The sequence below is a fragment of the Typha angustifolia genome, chromosome 15, assembly GCF_048772165.1.
Source record: "Typha angustifolia cultivar Huaian chromosome 15, ASM4877216v1, whole genome shotgun sequence".
Classification (NCBI taxonomy): Eukaryota; Viridiplantae; Streptophyta; class Magnoliopsida; order Poales; family Typhaceae; genus Typha; species Typha angustifolia.
In genome coordinates this window covers 3,218,107-3,235,905 of record NC_133253.1, presented here as the reverse complement: position 1 = coordinate 3,235,905, position 17,799 = coordinate 3,218,107, and the positions used below count along the sequence as shown (strand labels likewise).

General features: G+C 40.6%; 4 protein-coding genes across 6 annotated transcripts; 1 reads left to right on the top strand and 3 right to left on the bottom strand.

Moving 5' to 3' along the window:
* Positions 1-3,298: 3,298 nt before the first annotated feature.
* LOC140778044 (uncharacterized) lies at positions 3,299-10,164 on the bottom strand. Of its 3 annotated transcripts, none has more exons than XM_073122565.1 (6): positions 9,697-10,164; positions 8,264-8,410; positions 7,844-8,070; positions 7,526-7,628; positions 7,130-7,435; positions 3,299-5,603 (listed from the first exon to the last, which is right to left on the bottom strand). In XM_073122565.1, exons 3-6 carry the CDS (start codon positions 8,066-8,068, stop codon positions 3,493-3,495), a joined length of 2,745 nt encoding a protein of 914 aa, XP_072978666.1. In that variant the 5' UTR covers positions 8,069-8,070; positions 8,264-8,410; positions 9,697-10,164; the 3' UTR covers positions 3,299-3,492. The 3 variants fall into 3 exon arrangements, with proteins under 3 accessions (XP_072978666.1, XP_072978664.1, XP_072978665.1); XM_073122563.1 differs by having other exon boundaries at positions 6,803-7,435; positions 9,697-10,163; XM_073122564.1 differs by having other exon boundaries at positions 6,803-7,426; positions 9,697-10,162.
* A 751-nt stretch (positions 10,165-10,915) lies between these two features.
* On the bottom strand, positions 10,916-12,029 carry LOC140778045 (uncharacterized). Its single transcript, XM_073122567.1, has 2 exons — positions 11,864-12,029; positions 10,916-11,751 (listed from the first exon to the last, which is right to left on the bottom strand). Exons 1-2 carry the CDS (start codon positions 11,961-11,963, stop codon positions 11,048-11,050), a joined length of 804 nt encoding a protein of 267 aa, XP_072978668.1. The 5' UTR covers positions 11,964-12,029; the 3' UTR covers positions 10,916-11,047.
* Positions 12,030-12,801: 772 nt separating this feature from the next.
* On the top strand, positions 12,802-14,217 carry LOC140778634 (uncharacterized). Its single transcript, XM_073123440.1, has one exon. The coding sequence runs from the start codon at positions 12,802-12,804 to the stop codon at positions 14,215-14,217; it is 1,416 nt and encodes a 471-aa protein (XP_072979541.1).
* Positions 14,218-14,293: 76 nt separating this feature from the next.
* LOC140779916 (uncharacterized) lies at positions 14,294-17,694 on the bottom strand. Its single transcript, XM_073125253.1, has 3 exons — positions 17,088-17,694; positions 16,261-16,389; positions 14,294-16,155 (listed from the first exon to the last, which is right to left on the bottom strand). The coding sequence occupies exons 2-3, from the start codon at positions 16,360-16,362 to the stop codon at positions 14,464-14,466; spliced, it is 1,794 nt and encodes a 597-aa protein (XP_072981354.1). The 5' UTR covers positions 16,363-16,389; positions 17,088-17,694; the 3' UTR covers positions 14,294-14,463.
* Between the last annotated feature and the right edge of the window lie 105 nt (positions 17,695-17,799).

Below are 17,799 nucleotides of genomic sequence, written 5' to 3'. Positions count from 1 at the left end.
GCATAAAACACCTGCTGCAAGCCTACAAACCTATACATTTCTGAGAAGAGAACAACCTGATGAGATATTACAAGAGTATATGGAAGCTAAAACAGACAATAAAAGAAAAGATTCCTACGGGGCATGTTAACTAAAGCAACAAAAATTATCATAAACCCACATAGTTTAGCAAGCATCTCGTTTGATCAAGGAAACCATCTTAAATGGATTGTTTCTCTTTAGGCAGGTCACAATAAAATGTGAAAAGCTAGTCGTCCACAGTAGCATTATAGACGAGAGATGAGAGATTACTTGGCACAAGCACCAAATAGTAAAAGGTTGTTCACAGCCATGAGCACAGAAGCTCAAACTTGAGCAATGTAAAATGCCAGTTGAATTTGTTAGCCCAGCATGCAGTCATCACTGTCTTGATCGATGTATTATAGCTATTATCCATAGATCTTCTCAGGAAGTATGAAATGGCTTCAACATCCTCTTACTGTATAAGGATAAAGCTACTTTGGGCCAATGTCTTTCAGTGCATAGATCTGATCTGCAAAACCACCTTTAACGGGTGTTGCATACAAAATTATAGTTAAAAAGATTAACCTAACAGATATATTCATCTAAGGATAAAAGCAATTAACAGATACAATATACTTCTGCTAACTAACCTAAGTCTCATCAGTTGGGAGCCTAAGATCATACTTGGTGTTTCCATTTTCAGCCAGCAAACTTCACCTGCCACATTTGACAAAGAACAAGATATATATCCAAACATATTAATCAGCAATAGGCAATACAAATGAGATGGTACTCTCTAAGCCGACGTCCTACGGTATTACTGAATACAGATACTGACATCTAGCTTTCCGCAATTGGAAGATCTATGCCTTTTCTTGTATCTGTTAGATCAGAAATCCTGAGGACAAACTTGGCAGAGCTTCATAGTTTTTCTGCGCCTGCTCCAGCCACAACAACGAACAATTTGGTTGCATTGTTCCTTGTGTTGCTTTGGAGGTAACAAGAGAACATCGCATTGTGGAATTTTTGGAAGCACATCTGCCAAAATGATTCAATGCAGCAAAAGGATCTCTTCCCGTCGCATAAGATAGAAATATCTGTCTTGCTTCAGAACTACTCAGAGCAATCATGGCATTCTGTGAAGAATACAGTTCTCTCCATTTGCTTCAACATGGAAGTGCCGAATCCTTGCCACCACACTTATCACGACATGTTGACAATACTCAGAATAATATCTGAAAAGACAAACTCTGAGTGCTTTCTTATTCCCTACTGACTGAAACAAGCTCACCAGCATCACTTGGCTAGCCCTTATCTATGATCTCCTCAAATTCTTGTCTATGGTACAACCAAATGACAAAAAACTAGCAAACATTACCACATTTAGACCAACCTTAAGGAAGCTATTAGATTGTTTGCCAGAGTCAACATCCTGATCCCCCAAAAAAACTCTTCCAACTGAATATAATAGCTCATCCATAAAACACAACCAAAGAACTTCCACACAAATGGCCAGCTCTAGGATGCCCAACAACTGTTCAATTTCAAGGACATTTCTGTTAATGATCTTTCAGATATACGCATGGCCAAAGTAACAGGCGATATGCAGGTTGACAATTTTTGTAGGGCTCTATAGCGTCATTTCTGCACAGCTCCCTGGGCTCTGATTTCTCTCCACCATAGAATTCAGATGGTTAACTTGGATAGATTGTAATGGTCATCAAATGCACTTGCCAAAATCCAAATTGCTCACGTATTGAGATATTGGTAACATGGCTTACTAATTCAGAGAACCACATTATAATCTCCCCTTGCTAGTTTAAACAAGAATTGTAGTTGAAATAAGAATTGCACCAAAAGAGCACATTTCACTTGAAAAGTTACCTCCTTCCATTAAAACAACAAATGCGAGGAAATCCACAGAGAGAGAAAGCAAACCCTAATTCTCTCCAATTATTCACCTTCATAAAAACAAACTAATCGAAACGAACAAATCAAAATCCAAACTTTTCGAACCCAACAAGGTCAGAGACCAGAAAGAAAACATCCCGAGTCGAAAGCAGGTAAGAATCACACCGGCGCCTCCTTTCCCCTAGGCTTCTCGAACACCACCACAACGGCGGTCGGGGGAGACGCCGGAAGCCGAGAGGAGAAGCTGCGGTACCGGAGATCTTCAGCCGGTGCGGCGCCGTCACCCTCGTCAAAGTTGAGGGCGTAGCTTAGCGGGTCGTACCCGAACTCAGAGGAGTGACGCCGGCGGTGGTGGCGGCCTCCAGATTTGGAGGTCCGGCACCGCAGCTCCGCCAGATCGTGTGGCTTGCAACGAAGCCACGCGGAGGGTGATCGGATCAGCGAGGTCGCCGACGATGGGGTGCGGTCACCGCCGTCCACGACGTCGGCGGGGGAGCGGAAGCAGGACGAGAAGCAGATGGGGGAGTGCAGGGTTTGGTGCTTTGGTTTCACAGGAGGAGGAGGCGAGGAGGGTAAGCGATGATCGTACTCCATCCTCCCATATATGATAAGGAGGAGCTCCATGGGATTTCAAATCTAATATAATAACAATATCTGAGCACCTGCCAATTTTCAAACTTAGAAATTTTTTTAAAAAATAAATCAAAACTCATATTTTCAAAATAAGAAATGTATTTATCGTCGATCGCTATTTGATATTTGTTTTGTAAATTAAGAGAAAACATGGACTTATTTGTGAAATATATATATAATATATATCAACTAAAGAACTTCTTCGAGATTGTTTATCGCCTTCAGTAGTCCTTAATATAGATTAGATAATGTTTGAAAAACTTACAAAAGGATCATTTTTATTATATGGTATACTGGAAGATTAAAACATACCATGGATTTTTTTTTTGAAAAAATAATAATAAATTGATGGAATCCAACATGAAACAGATGCTCTTTTGTTTTTATGTTGTTCAAAATAGCTCATATATATATAGCAATAGATTAATCGCCGAGGGGTTTTTACTTAATTATATTTAATTTTTTTTATTTGTATAATAAATTCTAGTATGCATCGTAAAATATAAATTATATGCACTTTATTATAATATATCATGGATAGAAAATATACAGACTTAATTTTATATATTAAATTAAAAAAATTAAATATAATTAAATTACAAAAGCTCCTGATCACAGAGGACATGCCCTTTTGTTTGATATATTCAGGATCTGTAAATGGCAATCCTCTTGCCCTGTATGTTTAACTCTGATGATATCCAGAATAAGTGGTTAGAAATAGTTAAACAATTCTCTGAAAATAATAGCTCTGTGGTCGATCTCAAGAAACAGTAAATATCTTTCATTGTGACCTGTAGAAAATTTTAACTCAAAACACATGGTAGAGGGCAAATTAAGCCCAGACAACATTTACAGCACCTTAATTCAACTTGTAATATACTGAGAAAACTGCTATACTTATCAACCTCTTTAAAGTAGTTATCACAGAGTACAGATATCTAACATCTAAATTTGAGTAGCAGAGAAATTACCAGCTTGGTTTCTCTGCCTACTGCATCGCCTAGTTGTCCTTCCCCACAACATGATGCTCCTTTCAGTGATCTCTGTTTCAGTATGAGTAGGCTGTGGTGCTGGTGGACTAACAAGTATTTCGGAAACAGTGACAGCCAAACTTCTTGGTCGCCGCCTCCCCCTTGTTTGGCAACTGGACTTATTTCGCCCCCTCCCCCGCATTGCTGATGCTTTCTGCCAAGACTTGCCTGATTCTCTCATCAGCCCTCCAAGACTTTGAAGATCCTCATTCACTTCATGCCTTGACAGTGTTGCAAGGCCTGGCAGGATATCTTTCTGGAAATCCTTACGCTGCCTTCTTTTCCTCGCTTTGCCCCTCCGAGACATGGTTAGAAGCAATGCAGCACTGTGACTATCTGCATCTTTCCAATTCTCCTGCTCCCTATGTTTGCACATGTATTCATCTGCCTTCATTTCTTCTAGATTCAACGTCATTGCCTCAAAAATATCCAATCCATTGTTGTATAAAGGTTCCAATCCATCACCACCTCCGAATTTTGGTACCCCAATATTCTCTGCATTTGATGTGGCAACCTCAGCGAACCACTGCAAGGAAACGCATGATGATGGGACCAGTGAACTGCAGGTCATATTATCATCTGCTTGGCTGCAAGCATCCAAGGACAAGGAAACAATAGACTCTGCTGCTACTCTAAGAGTTGTATCATGAGAAAATCCAGAGTCTCCTAAGCCATATTTTGTGCTTAAAGATACATCGATGGTTTTATTATGCATTTTCCCTATGATCTCACTCCGCGAGAATATTCTATCTTCTTTCCATCCATCAGCTGGTGCTTCTAGGTCAATGCCATAGACTTCTGGGGTAATACACAGTAGTGAATGTGATGATGGAGAGTTCTCATCTCCACAAATTGGATCATTTTCATCCATTGGCACCATGGAGTTCAAATTTATATCATTCCAAAAAGCTACATTAGTGGCTTTAGCATTTTTTCCTCTTACACTGGACTTTGTATGACCAGCTAAATATTGTTCCTGATATAAAAATGAATGCAAGCCATGATCTCTTTGAAAAGGAAATCCGAGAAATGCTCCATTAGGTTCAACAGATGTTCCACTCCTTTCTACAATGCTGTCCTTGACATGCAATGATGATAGGGAAAGCTGCCGAACAGATAAGGATGAACCTTTTGTCCTATCTTCTTTTCTTGCACACTTAGGAACCAAGTTATCATAGTTTGACATCAACGGTTGATTGTTCTCTGGGAAGCCCACATTCATATGAGAAGCAAGTTCATTTTTGCCAACAGATTCAGTGGATACTGGATTTGTTCTCGGTAAGTGCAATCCTTTTGATGCTTCAGCATATTTCCCCAATTCACCCAGTAGCGTAATGAAGCCATTTCGGGGTTCATTTGAAACATGTTGATTCCAATTAACACCATTCATAGACTGCAAATCAGTGCATTTTGAATTCTTTAAGTGCTTCTGCATGTCAAGATTTCCAGAGTTCTCATTTATCGAAGCATTACATTTCATACTGATTTCTTGCTTCTCAAGGGTGAACGGTGGATATCTTAAATGCATCGAAGAATTGGATTCCAAATTCTGACCATTTGGACAGGACTTGTTTCCAGATTGTCTGTCAAACCTAATATTGTCATTCATCTGTAGCTCTTCACAAGCAGAGCCAGAGTTCTGAATAATTGCTCTTGTCCTCTTGCCTTGTGCCTTTATTAGTGCAGATCTCTCAAAGCATGGAAGTGCCTGAACTGCAATTGGTATGTGACTTATGCTATTCACTCGCTTTCTCTGAGATGAAATCGGTGCCGAAGCAGTAAGGTGATCCGTCAATTTATGATCTGGCACTTCTGAATGTAAAACTGACTTAACAAGTTGTGGACTTCTTCCTGACATTTCAACCAATTTAGTTTCTCTCTCCATAAGACGTGTATCTGTTTTCTCCTGATCATCTAAATGAATTCCATGGGATTTCTTGAGCTTCAGTTGTATTGGTTCAAATGACAATGGAATTTTCTCACTGGAGGGAGCAGAACTTAAGTCACCCACAGCTTGACTTTGGCCTGTAGAGGTAGCAGTGGATAAAGTGTATCAACACTACAAGCATAATCGATTAGCAGACTTCAAATTAAAAATAAGAGCAAGAAAGGGACTAACATAACAGTGTACACTACAACATACTATATTGTGAAAGAGACTGAATAAAGTTGGATATTGGATAATCTAATGCTAAAGTTCTTAATATGCTGTGACAGGTTATATATGAACTGACCTACAGCAGCTCCAAGAAAGCAATCGCATCAAGACATGAGTCCCGCAACTTAAGTTAACCAGCCAAATAGAAGATAATAATTTTAAAAGAGGATTGATTTTTTATATTCTTCTCTCAACAGAACTCATTACTAAATTAAAATGTCCAGGAAAATTTCTGTTCTTAGTACAGTGTAAATAGTTAAATTACTTACATACATACCTTCCATCCAAACCATTCTGCTAAGAATCAAGCACAAATAAGTACTAAGAAAAAGTTTGGTAGAGTGTACTTGTTCCACCATGTTCAGTTAAATAAGACTTACTGGCTTACAACTGCTTCACAGTATTCCTAAGCATCAAAACAACAGCAATAATTTATTCCCAAGCCCTTCGGAAATTCATCTAGTCAATATAATATCAATTTTCCTTCTTTACCCAAACCATCATTTTCTTTTTACCATGGTTGCATGTCAATCCTGAGAAGAAAGTACCCTTTAGAAGCAAATTGTACATAAATAACTGATAAGAAGGGGCAGCCATGGTTAACCGAGTCAAATTATTTACTGATATATAACATATTCCAAAATTTCAATGATAACAAGGCACCAGCACCTGAAATGAAGATCCAGAGAAGGAATATCCGCAGATGAATTCTAGTATCAAGTATTTATAATTTATATGTAGATATAGAGAAGGAAATGGACAGATGGAATTGTTGAGAGAGAAATTATTGGTCCACCAGGAGATAGTTAAAGACAGATATCTGATGTGCTTTCAAAATAGAACTGCTTAGCAACTAAAAGTAAAAAGCATGAACCACGCTCAAAAATTATAATCAACAAGCAATTATGTTACTGGTCAAGAGATTTCCTGATTTCAAATTAAAACACTGGCAAGTTGAACATGATAACGCAACCGACATTAAAAATCAGATCAACTTTGATAAGACAACGAGATCGACTTAAAGATGACTCACAAATATTACCAAAAATGGCAACAGAAATCTTACATGCATCATTATATAAGAGTGACCCTTTCTGTTTTACTTTCTGCTTATCTTGATGTGAAAGTTTTGTGCTAGTTAGTTCATCTCTCTCTCTGGCTGTAAAGAAATCCATGTGCAGTAGACATTTGTTTGGCTTTATTTCTAGCGGCCCTCCAGTTTCGGCACTATGGGTTTGTATTACATCAAAATGAGAAAAATATGATCTTTCTGGTATTTCACCATGCAAATCTTCAGAAGGTTCATTTAGATCTGCCAACCTGTGGATGGACAGATCATGTCTTGGACACTTATCTGATTGTAAACTGCCTTGTCTAGAACTAGAATTCTCACCAGTGGCAAGAGTCAATTGCACGGCTTTTTCAGGCTCACTACAAATAATGTTGAGAGGATCAGGGGACCTACTCAGCGACGTGCTGACAGTACCATTTTCTGTTTTATCTGCATCCTCACATTCAATATATACATCAGCAGGAAGATGAAGGTCAAACATTTTCTTTGGGATCTTATTGCTATTACAATTGAACAATCTGTCATCATTTAGAGATCCCCTAGCTTCATTTCGAACTGAGCTGCATTGTAGGTTCTCTTGCTTTAGAAAGTTTAATGGTGTCCTCTTCTCATCAGTACCTGTCATTGCTGCACCATTGTAAGATGTACTCGCTACAACTAAACGAAGAATATTCTGCTTGTCAAAATTATAAGCTGGCAATTGAGATGAAAACATACTTGTCTGATATGTACAAGCTGGTACAGATCTGCACAGCTGCTTCCCGATAAGCTCATCCATCAGGCCCCTTTGTATTTTGTAAAGACGATGGAGTTCGTACACCTGAATTATAGAACAAGAATATGTTGTTGAAAATCTGGATTAACAACCAGTGACCTTATAATCATTCAGTGGCCCCAAGTTTCTCTAGCGATAGATGCTCCAATTGAATTAATTTATTATCAAAAAATGAAAAGAAATTTCCCTTTACTAAAATTTGTATTACAATATTATCTATTATATGTGATGAAAATCTTAACTGAGAAATGTGTGTTTACCTGTCTCCTGAATATAGCTTCATGCTCAAGCATTGTTTTCCTCAACATTTCCTTATGATAACCTGAATATCCATTTGTTGGCCTTAGTTCACGGTCGTGGTACACCTGTCCATCAAATGTTTTATCCTCATAGTAAAGAGACCAATTATTACTCATGTTCTCATTTAGATCCCTCATTGGATGAAACACTGAGAAGTAGCTTTCACAATCCACTTTGGTTGCCATTCCTGTGATCCAAGACAAAAGAAACATGCAGTAAGTAGTTAGAGAGAGTAAGTATAATAACAGAAATAGTGAGAAGGAAGCAATTGAACAACCCAAGACAGTAATATTACAATGATCAATTATTAATGAGAAGGAGATAAAAGATAATAAAGTAGCTACAGCTAACCCAGAAGCACAAGAACCCCATAGGACAACCTGATAATAAGGGAGTCAATGGCCAGGACCAGCTGCTATATCATTCACTTGGAAATGTCATTAAGTCCATCCCAGGAGCGAATGTCATAAAATCCATCCCAAGAGACCACAGAATTGTGCTTCTCAACTCTTGTATCTCAAAAGAACCTGCCATCAGGAAATGCACGCCAAAAATGCCATCATGCATGGGCATAGAAATTTAGCACAAAAATACTGCAATATTAATAATAGAACAAGTATTAATGCGCATGCCACTGCGTCCAGATATAGATGAGCATAAATCAGTTAAACTACACAGGCTATCGAGACTTTAAGATTTAGTCAGTGTAACTGCAGATGGCCATATGTTTGTTGTCATCAAACCATCTAAAAGTTAAAATCATTAAATCTGAATGTTGTTTACTCATTCTAATAATCAAGTAAGGGTTAAATAAACAATAATGTCAAAGAAAAGTAGACTAGATGTAATTAGTCAAATACTTCATAAGTAGGTTAAAATAACTTTGGAACTTTGAATTGCATAACTGAAATGTAAACCCTGCATTGAATTTCCATGTTAATTGCGTCACTATTAATTACGAATCACACTTTGAACCATAACAACACTGCAAGTCTGGAAGAACAGTCAAAATGGAGTGTCACAATATCAAGTTTGGAACTCATACATTTGGACTAGTATAAAAGGAATTGATTAAACATCCTCAACAGAAAATCCCAAAAGTTGAACTGATTGACAACATAGATCAAACTTGACGAACTTGGAAGCAGGTCAACAGAAAAAGCATAATTAGATTTAGTCTTCGCAAGAATCCAGCGAAGATCTCCTTGCATTTCAAGCAAGAGATGGAGGCATTATTCTAGATATTGAAGAACAGATCAAAATGGGGTTCCGAGATGATAAAAAAGACAAGTTAACTCATTCTTCCCCGTTCAGAAGACTAAGAAGAACTTAGAAGCGGTGAGGAAATAGTAGATGAACAAACACTAAAAGTATCTTCTTGTGTAGGAGAAGAGGAGTTCTGATCATTCGAATCGTAAGATAAAGTTAGATATCAACTCTAAAGTGACATTTCACCCAACACGCGATTCTAATAATAAGTGGTATACTTTGATTTCTTAAACCTTAATCGAGAAGCTGAACAGATCGAATAAAATAACCGTATAATGAAGGGTCAAAGAAAAAGATCTCACGCCTCAAACAACAAAGCAGCAGCAATAAAGTGGACATCAACCCATGAAACTTCAATAGAACAAAGTATATCAATCCACAAAGTAAGAAAGTCTAATAAATTAAACAAGTGAAAAAAGGAAAAAAAATAAAGGAGACACCCCACAACCAAAATCACATCTTTACTCCAAATATTACAGGACAAACACACCCAAATCCATAAACAACATAGACAAGCAAGATGAGCACAAAGAAGAAAATTTACCCCGACCGACCCAACTCCCCTCTCCATCATCCAGAGCTGCTGCATCCAAAACAAAAGGAAACCAGCAAACAAATTGTTCGAGTGCCGGCAGAAGCCAAACTAGTACGGGTTGCAGTGCTCGTAGTAAGCAAAAGTAGAAAAGAGAGAGACGAAAACAGCAATAAATATGAGACTAAGGAGCAGTAATGGAGATGTAATGGGTCATGGGTGCGCATCAAGGGCGTGGAGATCGTCATGAGATTGGGAGATTCGATCTCCGCAGTGACAGGAAAGTTGTCAACATCCAATCTTCTCTCTCCAACTCCATTTGATTTCTTTTTCTCCCTTCCAATACGATATATTCCTTTGTTTGGTACTTGGAAGCTTGTAAGGATTCACAAACGTAGCAGGGATGCAAGAATTTGGTGCGTTTAGCAGGCACTTGGCAGACCTTGATTCGCTACACTACACACCAACTAAAATTAATTTAAAAAAACAAAACAAAAATTTAAAAAAAAAAAAAAACCCCCCTCCTCCTTTTATTCAATCAACAACATTTTGAATGATATCTCTGACCAATCACAGCAACTTTCCACAACAAAGATGCTTCTTTTTTTTCTTCCCCTTTTTTTTTTTTTTTTTTTTCTGTTCCTATAAAAATGAGTTTAAAAAGTTATTATTACTTCTCCCTCATGGTACAAGGTTTTAGGCAAGACAATGGGGCCTACTTGTTCCTTGTAACAACAGTTCTAGGAATGGCATGACCCATGTGCCCTCCCTCTCTCCACTCAAAACCTTGGATTAGAATCTACTATGAAAGTACTTGTTCTAATCCCTCAACATTTCCTATTAATTAATTCAAGTGTCTAAAGATTAGGTCTGCTGCTTAATAAATATTTGTTAGGTGGGTTAGCTTTGTGATTAATTGTAAATTGTGGTCATATAGTAGTAGTCCACACAGTACATTTGCCCATTGATTGCATGGCCCAACATAGGAGCCCTATTTATAATTCCTTTTAGTACATAGAGTCCCATGGAGATCATGACATATATGTCAAGCTCCATTGTTGTGAAAGGAAACTAGGGCTTATAAATAGGCTGGCAATCTACTACTATTGTGCTCTTATTGCATGAAACAGGAGACTTGCAGCTCTTTTCTGACATCACTGCTCACCATTATCATATAAGAGGGTGGTGGTGGTGGGGTGGTCAATTAAAGACACTACCATGGCATTGCATATGATTCAACTCCACTGTGATTCTTAATATATATAATTATATGAAACAAGTAAAATTTTTGATTCATCAGATTATTACTGTAAAAGCTTAAACTGTTATCGATCAAACGATGATGATCGATGGTTTATTATATTCACCACACTTTTTTTCCGCCGACGAGGCCGGAGATCTCCTCCCACAGCTCACCGCGGGCGGAGGCGAGCCCGATTACGCTCGGGCTGCAGGCCGCCATCTTCCATAGCCCGGCCCATATCTCCTCCCTCAGCTGACCCATTTCCCACCCACAGTACCCATCAAAGAATCTAAACTCCCCCACGCCAACCAAATCCCTGTTAACCATCTCAGCAGCACAACCCACGCTCTCTTTAGTCCCATAATACAAACCCTTCATCACCTCCTCAAACACCCCACTCTTCCCAACCTTGTCCTCCTCCTCCCCCTCCTCCTCCTCAACCCCTCGTGGGCCCACTAAGAAAAGGCCCTCCTCCAATGGCCCGCCGAAGAACAACGGACGGCCGGAGAACGTGCCGTCGACGTCGAGATCCGTGGACCGGGCCTCCTTGATGGACATCAACGACGGCCTGTTTAGGATGAGCCCGGTTGGGCCCAATGGGCCTGTGGAGAGGAGGAGGATCACTGTGCGTTCGAATATGTGAACTCCATCAAGCTTCTCTGTTGCTATTAGGAGGCATCCCTTCTCAGGTTCGTATACAGGGTGAGCCCATCTATCCGGCACAGATGGCGGGGCCGGAGTTGAGAGGACCGACGCTTGCTCGCCGGCGACGAGCCTCGCTCGGAAGGATCGCCAGTCCGGTGACTGAGATTGGAGGCTGCAACCTGGTATTTATCGGACGTAGTCACTGGAAAAGATTAGCGCAGAGAGAGAAAAAGAGCGAAATATTACCCATAAAAAAGCTATAGAGGGAGTTTGTGACTTCTAATCACTCACAGGAGATTTGGTTGAGTCTTTTCTTAGCGGGGGAGGTGGAGGGGAAGCTGGGTGAGACTTTGTTGAAGGATTTAGAGGTAGAGAAACAGGAGGCCTCCATTGTTTGATCTCTGCGTCGGCTTTTTAGCTTCGGTGGTTTGCGGAGGAGGATGGTGGGATAGAAAGAGGGAGGAGTTATAAGAGTAGACTCTTTAAAGCTAGACCACAAGAGCGTTATCCAACATGGATGGGATCCTTTTCGTCTTTGTGACATGAGACCAAGTTATGACGTGAAAGGTGGCACCTTTGCAAGGTTCCACGTTGTGAGAGCTGGTGGCCGTGGTTGATCGGTTGTTGACTATGTGTATGTGACTTGTAGTCTGAGAAAATCACCATCAGAAATAAAAATTTAGTACCAGAAGCAAATTAAATGTATGTATAGAAGATGTGAATCAAAAAGTTATTTATATATTATTAATGTTTTTTCTATCTGCACGTACATAAAACTATATAACGATTTTTATATGCGTGTATAAATTATATTAAATCAAAAGGCAATTAATATTATATAATTTGGTCTATTATTTGGTCGCAGTCTTGCAATGGTCAAAACTTAGATCTCAGTGCAAACGATGAGGTGGGATTTCCGTACCCAAGAGATGCGGACGGTTGATCATACGACTGGTGCCTTTTGTGAGTTAATCAGGACCGTCCGAATGATATGCTGACACGAATCTAGCTCATCTCCATTCTGATATGGATAAGCCTTTGTCTGAAGTAGATCCTCTGCTGGTACGGTAGTCGGTTGCAGGAAATATCGTGCAATCTTTTACGTGGAAGCTCTTGATAGGCTCTTCATTGTTTTGAATGACTTGGTAGCCAGTTTCTTGCAATCGGGAGTCCTTGGCATCCCTTTATTGGCTAGGAGATCATAAGAAGATTTGATCGACCAACTTTACATGCAGGCTAAGTATGGGTTGCTGCACCCATGGTTGATCCCGAAGAGCAAAAATCCATCCTGGATGTGGAGGGCGCTAACAAAAACCGCCAAGCAGCTCAGAACGGGCTGCAGAGTACTGATAGGGAACGGGCGACACACGAGTGCCGCCTACGACCCCTGGCTGCACGAGATCCCCTGGTGCAGGCAGCCGAAGGAATGGGCGAATGCAGTCATGGAAGAAAATCTGCGCATGGTGGATATCACCAACGGCAGGCAATGGACCACGGCGAGACTAACTAGGGAGGCCGGAGCTGAGATGGCTTATAAAATAGCAACATTCCCCATGGGTGCCGCCACCAGTGAGGACAGATGGATCTGGTGGCCGCACCCAAGGGGAACCCCAACGGTTAAAGCCATATACTACTCTCTTCTTCCTCAGAGTGACCAACGATGGGAAGGCTGGAGAAACCTCTGGCGGCTTCCGGTCGCCCCGCGGATCAGAGTCTTCTGCTGGAAACTTCTGTGGGGTAGGCTCCCAACGAGTGCTTACCTCCACTATATCCATGTGGGTGCCGAGGAACGATGCGCAATGTGCGGGTTGTTTCCGGAAACGACCGACCATCTCATGTTTACGTGTAGATACAGTCGAGAGGTGTGGGAGCTACTGCGTTCCAGTGAAGGGGTGGAGACAGCGTTGATAGACCAAGACTGGATCACGAGAGAGTGGTGTACAACCAAAGAGAATGATCGCCGGATCAAAGGGAAGATTGCCTGCACGCTGTGGGCTCTATGGAAAAGTAGAAACGAAGTGGTGTTTGGCCGGAAGAGGAGGACGGAGCTAGCAGTGGTCCGATCTGCCGTCGCGATGGCGGAGGAGTATGGGCTCAAGACAAAAGAGAAGCCTGGGAAGACAAGGATGAGGAGGAAGAGATGGGAACCACCGGACCCGGGCTGGACTAAAGCCAACACAGACGGATCGTTCAAGCCAGGCGCATACCAAGGAGGTGCAGCGACAATCCTCCGAAATGCTGAAGGGGAGCTAGTCCAGGCGGCATGGGAGCCGTGCCCGGGCGACTCGGCGTTGCAAACCGAGCTCTGGGCCATCAGAATGGCCCTGCAGGTGGCGAGCAGAGAAAGCAGTTTGGTGATAGAAACGGACTGCTCGGAGGCCATCAGATGCATGCAGCAGGTGGACCACTGTCCATGGCGAGTCCGCAATCTGGCGCAGGAGTGCGCGGAGCTAGCAAAAGAATTCGTGGAAGTCAGGCTTTCCCACGTAGGGAGGGAAGCCAATGCAGTGGCAGACTGGGCAGCAGCGAAGGCGAGGGTGGCCTCTGGCTACTGCTACGCAGAGCGGCTAAGCCAGGTTCCATCTGAGCTGTGTAATCTTCTAACTGTCGACGCGGCAATGCCTCGACCGTCTATTAATATATAGCTGGTCACAGCTCTTTGGCTTTCAAAAAAAAAACTTTACATGGATAGGGATTCTATTCATTGTACACCCTCTTTTATGTGCCAAAGTAAGAATTTTGGACATATCATTGCAATTAATGCACAAGTTCATACACTGGAGGCATGTCATTGGAAAAAAAAACAATTTCAGTTGGTCCAAGGAACTTGGATATTCCAGAAAATAAATATGACTACAATTTCATACTGGACATTCAGACAACAAATATGACTACAATTTCATATTGAGAATCTTCCCTAGAGGTACATAACTGAAATGCTTCCTACCACCAACTGAATCACTTCTTTCTGCATATGGAGTAAGACTAGAACCGCCCGAGTTACTGCCCGGCGGTTGAGATGCTGAAGGCTTGTCATAGATCATATTTTCGGATCTCTTGGCAGAGTGCTCCCTTAGAAGTTCTGAATTAGCTCTTCTTTGCATTTGCTCCTCCTTTCTCCGGTTCCTCAGTTGGTCTTCAATTGCAGCTTTAGCTTTCTCAGCCAATTCAGCTCTCCTCGTTGTTGCTTCTAGATAGATTCTCAACTCACTAATTTCAGCATTAGCAGCTTCTAGCTCTTCCTTTAACTTATCAACCTCCATTTTATTTCCAAGTAACTCGCTTTCATCTTCGAATGGTAAGTATATTACTTCATCACTCTTTTCTGACTTCTGAATTAATGATTCATACTCTTCTCTAGATATTTTGATAACAGAACAGGAACTGGTTGGACCAGAAACCAGGTCTATTCCTTCACCATTTATTATGGGTTCCCCACCATCAATCTCCACCTCAGCCTCAGTATCGTTTCTTAAAAGTTTCAGTCTTTGGGTTTCGTTCTTGGCTATCTCAGCTTCCACCGCTATTTGCTGCACAGCAAGATACAAACCAGCCTGAGAACTCATATATCTTGCTTCTGCTGCCTCAGCAGCTGCAATTCTAGCCCTGCTTTTGTGTAGTTCAGATTTCAGTGTTGCAATTTCGACTTGCAATTCTAGCTCTCTTTTCATGGTCTCAGACACCTCATCACTCACGTCCTGTACTTTACTTGTAAGTACTTCAATTTGGGAATTCAAATCAGTTATTTTCTCTCTTGCGCTTTGTAGTTCTTCCTTCATTCTTTTAACATCATCTTTCAAAGTGACAATGTGTGCCGCTTGCTCACAATTTTCTTTTTCCTTCATTTCAATCTCCAAATGAAGTTGGGCCAAATTATCGATGACATCGGAAGCAATTCTTAAAGATGATACGTAAAATTCTTTCACTTGCTTTAGTTCTGATTGATAATAGTCTACTTGTATCATTTTGTCCAATACCTCATTCTCCAAACCATCCATTATATCCAACTGTCTTTTCATCATATGTAATTTCTCATGGAACTGGATCACTGCCTCAGAGGCAACCTGTAGTTCTGCTTCCATCCCTTGAAAAAAAGCAGACCTCTTTTCTTCTGCTTCAATAGCTTTCAAGCTAGACGAAAGAATGGCTTCATTGAGCTCCGAGATATATATGACAAGCTCCTTGGTTTTCTTCTTTTCCCTTTTCATCGACCCAACTTGTTTCAGTGCAGTATAGTTTGATTCCTTGGCAGCAGCAAGTTCAGTTTTCATAAGAATCAGCTCCTCTTTCAAAGTCTTGCACTCATCCACAATACATAGGTAGTCCTTTTGGTTCTCACTTTCCAATATCTGTCTACCATATTCAAGTTTAGCTTTGTAGTGTTGAGCTTCGAAGTATTCCGCCGCATACTTGTCCCTCTCAGCTGCGGCATTCTTCAGCTGGGTTGACAATTCCTCAATTGTATTACGATAGACTTCAAGCTCTATAATGGCCTGCATTTCTGATGATTCTTTTACTTGGAGCTGCAGTTTGCAATCTGCCAGTTCCTTCAATAAGATGTCTAGCTTCTTCTCCTTCACTTCCTATTAATTGAGGTAAAAAATATCAGGTAAGAAATTCAAATTATACGGTCCATAGGCTCTTCTACTCTAATCTATGCTCCAAAAGATAGATCTCTAACATATTACCGCTTTGCTGGATGAGCTGCATTTGTTCTGATCAGTTTTCTGCTCAAATAAAGATAACGAAGCTTGTACTGATTCAAATGGCTTCGTATCTATCTCAGCCATCCCTTATCTCCAGTTAAATTATCCCTCCTAGCATTATAAAAGGAACCATTAACATGCTTACATCATAAACAAGTATTGATATTGGAGTCACTTTAGTGTTGCTTCAACATGAGATTATACCTGTCAATAGTGCAAAGATAGTCTAAAAGTGTTGGCCCTTCAGTTGAATTAATAAATTGGAGCTCTTATAATTTATAAAGACAGCAGACTATGAACCAAAATTATGTTTAGATAACAATATAAAAATTTAGACACACTTATCATAACTCATCAAACACATAAGAATATCTATGTATAGGCTCCTGGAGAACCCAAACAAGCATGAATGCAGGCATGCATGCCCTTCTCTTAGAATTAACCCATATAAAGACAACAAAACAAATTGAAATAAGTTTATCCTGTTCGAGTGAATCCAAATGCACAAGCAGCTGACATTAGCATGATATACGACTCTTATTGATCATTATATAGTCTTGATATTATAATCCGACATCTCACTTTAGAAACCCACAAAAGAAGATAAATTTACAACAACAAAATAATAACTCTTCTTAGGAAAAACAAGCGCCCTAGTTAGCAAGTAAATTTTGATATTTCGAATCAATAATACAAAACCACCACGCCAAACAGGGGGAGAAGGAAGAAAAACATAAAAGAGGAGCAATCTTTATATCGATTAATCGGCCATAAAAAAAACGAGAATTACACAAGAAACCAATTCTAACCTAGCTTTCCTCGCAAAAAGAGAACTCGACACCCAAATTCGCCGACAACACCGATGGAAGCGAGAGATGAATCAATCGACGGGTTTCCGATCCGTTTCGGGACCTGAAATCGATATAAATATCTAGCAGGAAACTTGAGATAAGAGGCATCATCGTGACAAACGAGAAAAGCCTCGGATTGAAGCATCTTGGAAGGAGTCCTCTTCGTTCTCTTCGTTTCTCGCGAGATCGTCGCGATCGAAGAAGGTTACGAGGTCGGAGCCACCAAAGAGTCGTTTTTGCGCTCTCTCTCTCTATGCCGCGGAAAGCTGTATAGAATTCATCTAACAGTTTGATCACTAAAAGTCGGACAAAAATACAGAAGCAATTTAGGCCCCATCGAGCTTTTTAGCTGTCTAGTCTAGACTTCAAGTCATATGCGTCGCCGAACAATTGCTTCGAATCAAACGCCGCCGAGACCTGCTCCAAGCCATTGCGTTGCCAAGCTGTTCTTCCAAACTAGCCACACTGCCAAGCCATTAATCGAATCGAGCTAAACCACCAACTACCAACCACCAAACAATTTCTCCACCATATTATTTAGAGTTGAAGTTGAACTCATGACCTCCTTGGTCATGAGCAAGATACCTACCAAAGAGGTTATGAGTTGGTTGGTGACATAGTATTGTATTGGATCTTACTCATATAAAAAGAATAATTAGAAGCTCTTACA

Excerpts from the sequence above, each read along its gene's own strand:
- LOC140778045 (XM_073122567.1), bottom strand. The coding sequence starts at position 11,963 with ATGGAGGCCTCCTGTTTCTCTACCTCTAAATCCTTCAACAAAGTCTCA. Across the intron at positions 11,752-11,863 it reads AAGACTCAACCAAATCTCCT|GTTGCAGCCTCCAATCTCAG; the intron begins GTGAGTGATTAG and ends GATAAATACCAG.
- LOC140779916 (XM_073125253.1), bottom strand. The coding sequence starts at position 16,362 with ATGGCTGAGATAGATACGAAGCCATTTGAATCAGTACAAGCTTCGTTA. Across the intron at positions 16,156-16,260 it reads GCAGCTCATCCAGCAAAGCG|GAAGTGAAGGAGAAGAAGCT; the intron begins GTAATATGTTAG and ends CTCAATTAATAG.
- LOC140778044 (XM_073122563.1), bottom strand. The coding sequence starts at position 8,068 with ATGGCAACCAAAGTGGATTGTGAAAGCTACTTCTCAGTGTTTCATCCA. Across the intron at positions 7,629-7,843 it reads AAGCTATATTCAGGAGACAG|GTGTACGAACTCCATCGTCT; the intron begins GTAAACACACAT and ends TCTATAATTCAG. Across the intron at positions 5,604-6,802 it reads ACTCTTATATAATGATGCAT|GCCAAAGTCAAGCTGTGGGT; the intron begins GTAAGATTTCTG and ends CTACCTCTACAG.
- LOC140778634 (XM_073123440.1), top strand. The coding sequence starts at position 12,802 with ATGCAGGCTAAGTATGGGTTGCTGCACCCATGGTTGATCCCGAAGAGC.